The sequence below is a fragment of the Sabethes cyaneus genome, chromosome 3, assembly GCF_943734655.1.
Source record: "Sabethes cyaneus chromosome 3, idSabCyanKW18_F2, whole genome shotgun sequence".
Lineage (NCBI taxonomy): Eukaryota > Metazoa > Arthropoda > Insecta > Diptera > Culicidae > Sabethes > Sabethes cyaneus.
The window spans coordinates 221,456,001-221,465,273 of record NC_071355.1 but is presented as its reverse complement, the minus strand read 5'-3'; the positions used below and the strand labels follow the sequence as shown (position 1 = coordinate 221,465,273).

The 9,273-nt window shown below is 37.3% G+C and overlaps 1 protein-coding gene across 1 annotated transcript; it reads right to left on the bottom strand.

The window, feature by feature from the left end:
* On the bottom strand, positions 1-6,812 carry LOC128744575 (repressor of RNA polymerase III transcription MAF1 homolog). Its single transcript, XM_053841689.1, has 3 exons — positions 5,497-6,812; positions 3,543-3,820; positions 1-3,184 (listed from the first exon to the last, which is right to left on the bottom strand). The coding sequence occupies exons 1-3, from the start codon at positions 5,839-5,841 to the stop codon at positions 3,121-3,123; spliced, it is 687 nt and encodes a 228-aa protein (XP_053697664.1). The 5' UTR covers positions 5,842-6,812; the 3' UTR covers positions 1-3,120.
* Positions 6,813-9,273: the final 2,461 nt, after the last annotated feature.

Sequence of the window (9,273 nt, the reverse complement as noted above, 5' to 3'; positions counted from 1 at the left end):
ACAATTGAGTTAAAATGATGTTATTGTATTAGTAAAGATACTATGATAGTTGAATATTTCTATTATTTTGTTCATTTGTCAAACTTATTGCTAATACCAAACACTTTATTTAAGTTCTTATTTTTTGCAAGTGATCAAAGGTCTAAATTTACCCACCACGCGAATATTGATGTGCTTGAATCAAACAAGATTGAATAGGACAAAAATACCTTTCAAAGAAATACAAACAGGATTATTACTAACAAAGTTAAATAAACACAAAATATCAACGGGCCATAAGGGCTTTAGCTTAAGTATCCAGATCTATTATTTATGTATGCTAGAGCAAGGGTGTTTTTGTCAGCTTGTTATCACGATGCGCAGGGCACATATTGTGATGAATGTAAGATCTTTCTACTGAATACTAAGTAATTACAGGATCTGATAGGAAGTTTAGTTAATTTATGCATAAATTTTAAAAATATGAGATCTGAGTAGCATTCGACAGTTTTCAAAGTGGTCTCTAGTAAGTGCATTGAACTTAGGTACTTTAAATCGCCAATCACAGCATAAAAATTATCGAAACGAGTCTATATTACTGAGTCTATAAATCAAGCCTAACTCGATATTTGTTTCACAGCCTTGCGAGGATTGCTGTTTATGTATCTTAAGGTAAGATAACAATCAGTACTTCGAATTGGAAAGTCGTTTCGAGTGTCGCTTTCATAAGATGAAAATTACAAAAAAAGAAGCTTTAGGTAGGTACCCATTCTAGTCAGTAGTCACAAAATGCTCGGAACTCGGATTTCGTTTTTATTATTAGCAGATATGCAAAATAATGTTAGGAAGCTCGACATTATGCCTTTTTCAGCTACACTTGATAGAATATTCTTTTCACAGGAAAAATTTTGAATTTGTCAGTCAGTCAGGTACCTGGCTCGCTCTTGACATAAAATTGGCTTTTGTGTGACATGACTTAATAAGTGCTTTTTTTTACTAAAAAATAGGAGTTAAGGAAGGAAAGTATTTGGGGCAAGTCTATCTATTGGCGACCAACCAACATGTTGCAACACGACTACTGGTGGACCGTAGCACAATCAGCATTCAAGGCTGTAAGCGGGCCAGAATTCCCGGATATTTCTAATGATAAATTACAGTTAACCAGTAAATAATTAATGCAAACGGGTACCCTCGCATTAGGCCGTATGAATAAAACAGTTTGGTTTGCTTGTCTCGTGTAAATCTTGTGGGAGCGTTTGCTCTAGCTCTTTTATTCATACGGCCTATTATTAGTACAAATAAAGATTGAAAACAAGTATCGGTTTGGCATTGAATTATAACGATATTTTTGAAAAGGTACACCAGAAAATCAAACGATTATTCAAAACAGACTGTAGTATAGAATATGAGGCTTCAATAAAAATGTTGAGCAAATCGTACCTGTTTAATTGCAATTATGGTTCGCATATATGCTGGTGTTGAGGCGAATGAATCTCTTTGGTTTGAAGCCCCTTCCGATTAAAACCCCTTCAAAATATGCTAGTGCCTTATCGCGGAATCAGAGGTTTAAACTCAGACTTCAGTTTAACTTAAAAGGTTGTAACTGTAATTGACGACACTTGCAAGTCTTAGACTTGCAATAACAAGCACGACATTCAACCCACATTACTTCACTTAAAGCATACGTGATGAAGAAACTATGCTCGAATGCTAGATTTTTTGTCTCAAATTTATATCATGCGTTGCGTTTGGAAAATGTATCTAAATACGCGCTTCCAAATTTTGTTTGTTCTTTCTAACGATCTTCAGATTTTATTTAAAAAAAAACTAATAGGCATTGAAATACAAAAGGAAAGTTTTTTACTGAAAATTGAACTGAGCTGAAATAATCTGTTGATTCCTGTTTATTGCTACGTTCAACGTTTTTTTAATAATAGTTTTGTTTTGAATATGTATGAATAATATATAAAAAAATTCACATCGATTTTAAGGGAAACTTTCTAATATTTTAAGAGGTTCTGATATCTTTAATGGATCTACAACTTCTACAAGCTAATATCACAAGGTACAGTCAATGAAATAGTTCTCACATGCGGCTCCATTACGTTAGCTAAACTGAATTGTAATGAATGAAACTCTAACCGCCCTATCCCACGGAGTGTACTAAATTACTGTTAATGTTTGCCAATAAATATCCACACCAAGAAATGTAAATAGGTTTCCAGAACCTTTTATCACATCTGGCTTGAAGCTTTTCTGCTTTCTTTATAATAACTTTTTATCTGATTACTTTCACTTTTATGTTTGTATTGTGATAAGCCAAGAAAAGCAACTCGTTAGCAAACAAAAACAGGGGCAATCTCACCAACTGGCGACTACAAACTGAAGCGAAATTATTCGTGTATCCAGCCAAAGCACGTTAATTATAATTCCTTTTCTTTATCCTCCGATCAATTCAGCAACTGTGTATATCATGCGTATTGTTTTCGACCGATATACGCATAATTTTCGATTCAGTGCAGTCTCAAACGTGTTTTGCATACTTGCTTATAATGTTAAATGTTCTCTTTTTACTATAACAACACCCATCGGTTTATAAATGATAATAATAGTTGTCTGGATGTACATAGATATATGTTTCATATATTAAGAGTTCGAAGAAAGCGTCGTTTGTTGATCCAGTTGGTTACACATTGCCGGCATCGCGCACTCACGGTTACGTAAATTCTCACACCGCAGCTCTCACCTGCCTTCACGTAACGGTGCTGTGCTATGTGGAGTGTTACAAAAATTGTTCAAAATTCGGTTTGTTTGAAATAGTTACAACGCTTGGTTGTGTATCCGCTAAATATTATGAGCTAGATAGATTTAACTGTTACTAATTATTATGTCATTATTGTTTAACAAACGCAATTATAGGTTGAATTGATATTGAGTCAGAATATTTTTTTTTTCAATATATGCTGTTTGAGTTTTAACTAAAGGTTAAGTTAACAATCTGGATGGAGTTTTGCTTTTGTTATTTCATGCCATTTAAAATTGGTTATGGTTATGTCCTTTTAAGTGTGAGTTTTGGCTATGACTTTGTTCAATAAATGTTTATTTGCGGCAAGCAATCAGGGAAAACCGTTATGTTATAGTTTAGTAGCATTCTTCATCTTCCATTGGGAAATCACTACTAAAGCCAGAGTCTGCGTAAACGGAACTGTAATACAAGAAAAAAAATACGATTTACTGATATTTCTATTCCAAACAAGTTTGTGAACTCTACAAAAAATAAAAATTTAACTTTAAAAAAATTATAAGTCACGTTAAATTTTAAAAATCGTGATTTTAAATTTTCTATCTCTCCCATAAGCCATCATTCATTTCAAAATTTTATTTTGTATTTTGTAAAATTCCATATTATACTATATTCTATGAAATATTTTGACTGGTGTAAAAAAAATACGCCGGAGATAGTAGACCAACCGAATAAAATAGTTTGTTTGATTTTTTTTCGCGTAAACCGTAACCCAACCCATTTGTAGTTTAATAAATTTAGTAACTTTACTTGTACTTACTTAATAGCCCTGCAAGTGAAGAAAACGATGCGCTTCATCTTTTTGTTGTAGAAAAAATAGTTGAATGACCATAAACAGCCGGGTTCCCCGAAGGGGTCCGAGTTCAAATCCGGATTATAACTGTAAATATCGCAATTGTTCAACGAGATTTCCTCCTCTATAGTAGACCAAAGAGCGGTGCGTATCTTATGGTACTGTTCGCCTGCCACCGCAGAAAGATTTCCTTCGATCGAATTGACAACCCACTGGAGGGAAGGTTCTTTGCTGAACTCATGACTCTATAAATAAGAATAAAAAACTATTATATTTCAGTGCTGTTCAAAGATAAATGGATCAAGATACGACAATGCTAAGATGCTTATATCCTCTTAGCCGCCGATTTTTTAAGCAAGTTATAAGTTATATAGACTTTCCGTTTATGTTGATACTAAGTTATAATACTCCGTTGCATCCTCGATGGATATGAGATGCCAGTTCGATAATCATCTACATACATAAGAGCCTTGTCTGTAGCCAAAACGAGGGGCGCAATATGTATTTTCGCGATAATAATCACCCACATTAAGCAAAGACTCTAACTAATCATTCCAGATTGGATTCAAAACGAGCAAAAGTAACGTAGTTGCACCTCATAGAGTTACATAGCGTTAGCAATTAGACGCGAGGCGATGCGCGCTGGTTACAGCTAGTCATAATCATAATATAAGAGGCTTATGTCTGTCGCCAAAACGATGGGCGCGACATGTATTTTCGTGGTAATAATCGCCCACATTAAGCAAAGACTCAAACCAATCATACCAGATTACATTCAAGACGAGCAAAAGTAATGTAGTTGCACTTCATAGAGTTACATAGCGTAGAAATTATTTGACGAATTGGTAAAATTGATGTTCTCAATTTTACCAATTCGTCAAATAATTTCTTTTAAGTCCAAAAATATGTAAAAAGGCTTTGGATTCATCAACTGGCGAAATATGGCTCCTGGAGAAATATGGATCTTGTACCCTATTCATCGCGAAGCGATCTTGTATTGTATCGATTGCCTCCCATTTGGCCTTCAGGTACAATATTAGTATTACGCACTAGTCGTAATTCTGCTTAATTTTCAACAGAGAGTAAGTGTCAATTAGAGCCGTAGCACCTAGCCTCGCAATTGTCTTATACATCAACAGTTGCCTGTAAAGTCTGCAAATAAAAGCAACCTATGTTCTGTTTATACATCGTCGGACATCGTTAGTACATCGTTGTTCGTAAAGTGACAATTCGTTGATCGTAATTTTTTGTTACGCATCAAAATGTCGAGACGAGGCAACTAACAAACATATCGGCACGTATTTTCAAATATTGCTTTTGAAGCTCCCAGTAGGCTCCGAGGTATGACGCTGGCCTAATAAGCCTGATCGTAGCAACTGGCCCTGCAATTGTCCTGTACTCTAACAGCTGGCTGCGAAGTCTGTCGCACCACGTAGGCCTTTTTGCTTTTGAATAAATTCCAACTAATTTTTTTAGTATTTTTAGTGTACTACGATAAGTCAACAATTTTTAAACACAGCCATTTAAGCCAGTATGTATTTTATTAGACATACATTTCCTAAAAGTCCAAGTTCACATATTAGAGATAATGTAGTTAGAATACGAAAATTCCATATTACTCAAACGGTTGTTACTTAAGCTCAATCAAGGTTAACATAGGAGATACAACGGTAGAACAAATTTAAAAACATTGTTGCTTGTATACAAAGCTGGTTTGAAAAATTTTGAGCTAAAAATACACAGCAACCGTTTTCATTCTTCGGCTCGTATTTGTATCGTTTTATGTCAACAAGATGGACAGCGATTCAAAGACAAATCGCAGTATTGTTGTGGCGTGAGATTAACGCCATCGAAATAACCGCGAAATTACATAACATATTAATCTTGTTTTGCGTAAATATTCTACTGTTTGAAAACTTACCTTTGCATCACTAAAATCATAATCCGGTTCAAAAGCAGAGTTCAGCGTTGCTATCAAATAGAACAGCGTTTTGCGCGATATGGTATCGCACAGGGTAACTCCTTCGTCCCCAGAAAGTGAATTGCGTAGAAACTGTGGCGACAGATCCTGTAGGGTTTGTGGCGGAGATAGGGCTTCTAGATCGGTCGGTGCCTGCTCGGAGGTGAATCGCTTGTACAAGGCCTTGTCATTGCCGGCCATCTTACAGGAGTAGCTTGCGATTCGACCATGAATAGTACTATCTCCAGTTTGAATATGCAAGGCATTATTAATTGCCTCAAAACTTGTGCTCTCGAGTAATTTCATGTTGTTTAATTTATCAAATGTGTAATGTATAATATTGGTTTGATATTAAATTTGACTGTACTTTAAGCTTATGCAAAGTATAAAATAGCTTTCTTGAACAATTTTTAACACCCACGAACGATGCTTTTTTAGCTTACAAAGCTAATTTGTTGTTTTGCAACAGCAAATGCTCCACACAGCGGAGATGTAATAAATTAACAAAAATGCGCACTCAAGGCTTCGAATAGATGTGGAAATGAGTACTTGACCATTTTGGGCGATCTTTCTCTTATCAAGCTATTATTCACACGGGCGATTCTGAACATGGTCGTTGGGTGTACACAGAGTCTCTTCTTCAAAATTTTAGTGCTGGTAATTCTGCGATTTCTGCAATGTTGCGTTCGCTGTGGGCACATTTAATACACCTCGATACAGGCGATAACTTTATAAGATTATCGCTTTAGTAGCCAACAAATTTGGTTAAACTGGTAGATTATGGTAGACAAGTTCACCTACACTTCAAGGTTTATGTTATTGTTCACTTTATGAAACTTCGAACGTTTCGTTCACTTCCTCAATGCACAAGAGGTCTTTTTTTTATTATTCACTTTCGTCGCCTCCACACTCAAGCTTCGGCTTGCGTCTGATCTTTTGCTATCGTTCAGTCATAATAAACATATACCATCAAAGCATATTTTGGTCACACACGTAATCCAATGTTTGCGTCGAAAATGCACGCACACAACTGTCTTCAATTTTCGATCCACTACAGCTACATATAGTTGCACAAAGAGGACTTAAATTTTTCCATCATATTTGCTTGAAGCTTAATACAGGTAATTGAAAAGTGCCGTTTTCGTGTTTAAACACCGTCTCGAACTTTGAAATTTCACAAGCACAAAATTTAAAAGACTCAGATGTTCACTTTACTTCTTATTTGATATCGATCAAAATGCCTGATTACACCGTTTGAGAGCTATTTTTGTTTTGAAGACGATCCGCAAACCAACCGCTAGTGAAACGCTTTTCTGAATATAAAAAGACTAAAAAGATGATCGAAATCGAACGAAGTAAAATAGAGACAGCATGCTGTTTTCGCGCTAGGGAAACAGAGAAAGAAACAGCCTTTGTGCTAGAGCTAGAGCCCGGTCCAAAAAGCCGTATCTAAAAATCACGACCCAAACTTGCACACGCTCAACTATTATAATATTGCGACATTTACACCTATTTAAACTAATAACCCGATTTGCATGATTTTACAGTCGAATCTCGCACATCATGATTTCGCTTAAGAAAAATGAACTGAAAAAGAAGGGCAAGGAGGGAAAAGAAGTCAATCCATAAGTTGATTAAACTAAATACCACTCCACTAGCGTCAGATTAACAGTGCGAAATATGGTATGTTTCGTATAATGATTATTACAGTAATCGGAATAATCATGAAGAGGGCAAATTAGTATGTCGGCAGCAAAAAATTGGGGTTCGGAAGAAGCGACAGACTATTTTTTTCCGTACCGTAAATGACACCTACTGGTTGACCTGATAAACTGGAATCGGGAAGAGGGAGGGACCATCAGGGCACTTGTTTGAAGCGGTGTGCCTAGGGAGAGTGAAACAGTCAACTTTCTAGGGCTAATCTTGGTCCGATTAACCCATTAAGCCTCACACTTTTCCCAGCCGGGATAGAACGTTTAAACTTTCAGGAAAATTCTCTTTTAGGTCAACTAAGAAAAAGCCGCTGCAATGTATTTTTACTTTTGACCCTGTGTCCCGCAACGCTACGTTGCGAAAACGCAACGCTGGGCGTTAAGAGTATACCGTTTTTGCATACCTTCATTATTGTGCATATAAATAGTTTATTATTTTTTACCGTTAAATCAAACTTGGGATTTTTTTTGGATTTTGAGTATTAATTGTTGATATACGATAAGCTGTGCTTTAGAGTGTAACAACGGTGTACTTTAATCTATTATTATATTTCTCTGCTTTAGCGTGTAACGCTTGACATTTAACTCTGCTATTGTTGATATTGATTATATATGTATCCCCTTCTCGAATAAACGTTAAACTGTACGGACGTACTTTCAATCACTGCGCGCGTTTTCTCTGTAAACCTCTTTCAGGTTATGTGCCCAGAGATAAAAATTAGTTTTTTCGTCATAAAAACGTAATTTTTTTTTTCGATACGCGAGTGACAAAATGCTTCGAGGTGAAAACTCTTCATCAGTAGGAGGTACCAGCGCGGTAGTCCATAATATTTCCAGTCTTCCGGCGATTGAAAGGCTCACTGGTCGCGACAACTGGCCCACTTGGAAGTTTGCGGTGCAAACGTATCTGGAGCTAGAGGACCTTTGGAATGCTGTTAAACCGGAGAGGAATGCGGACGGAACCGAGAAAGCTGTTGACACCGTTTCGAATCGCCGAGCGAGAGCAAAAATAATTTTGCTTCTTGATCCCGTAAACTACGTTCATGTGAAGGAGGCAACATTGGCAAAAGATGTTTGGGCGAATTTGGAAAGTGCATTCGAGGATAGAGGTTTGACCAGAAGGGTCGGATTACTGCATAAGCTGATAAAAACTGAACTGATTGCCTGTTCGTCGATGGATGATTACGTCAACCGAATCATCACTGCCGCACACCAGCTAAACGGAATAAACTTTCCGATTTCTGAAGAATGGGTAGGAACGTTGCTACTGGCCGGTCTTCCTGACGATTATCGCCCGATGATAATGGCCCTAGAGAATTCGGGAACACCGATTACCGGGGATGCAATAAAGACGAAACTGCTGCAGGAGGTAATTTTGTCGGTAGAGGATGCTGCACTACTTGCAAGTCGCCGGACGACACCAATAGGACGCAGTTCCGAAGAAAGTTTCAGGGCAAGAAACGTACCAAGGAGTAATCCCCCGAAAGGACCAAAGTGTCGAAAGTGCCATAAGTTCGGACACATCGCTCGTGAATGCAGGAGTAAAGGAAAAGAAAATGCTTTTTGTGCCGTGTTATCCACCTTTTCATCCACTAAGACATCTGACTGGCTCATCGATTCGGGTGCAAGCATGCATATGACGAACAACCCGGACAATCTAGTGAATCTACAACCGGTGATTGGATCTGTTCTTGCTGCGAATGGCAACGGGATGAAGGTAACGGCAACTGGTTTGGCAACATTGAACCCGGTATGTCAGCAAAATAGCATACCCGTTCACGATGTTCAACTGATTCCGGATCTTTCGGTGAATCTACTTTCCGTCAACCAGATCGTCAAAAAAGGATACACTGTCGTGTTTACGAATGCTGGATGTAAAATATTGAACAGCAACGGTAAAACAGTAGCAACAGGTAGGCATGACAACGAGCTGTTTTCTTTCGAACAACGACCAGAAAGTGTGCAAAATGGTTTGGCTTGCTCAACCTCAACCAGCGCAAAGGTTTGGCACCAACGTTTAGGACAT

Coding starts and splice junctions, on each gene's coding strand:
- LOC128744575 (XM_053841689.1), bottom strand. CDS start 5,841: ATGAAATTACTCGAGAGCACAAGTTTTGAGGCAATTAATAATGCCTTG. Junction 3,821..5,496: donor ATGATTTTAGTGATGCAAAG/GTAAGTTTTCAA, acceptor TCTTATTTATAG/AGTCATGAGTTCAGCAAAGA. Junction 3,185..3,542: donor TTCACTTGCAGGGCTATTAA/GTAAGTACAAGT, acceptor CTTGTATTACAG/TTCCGTTTACGCAGACTCTG.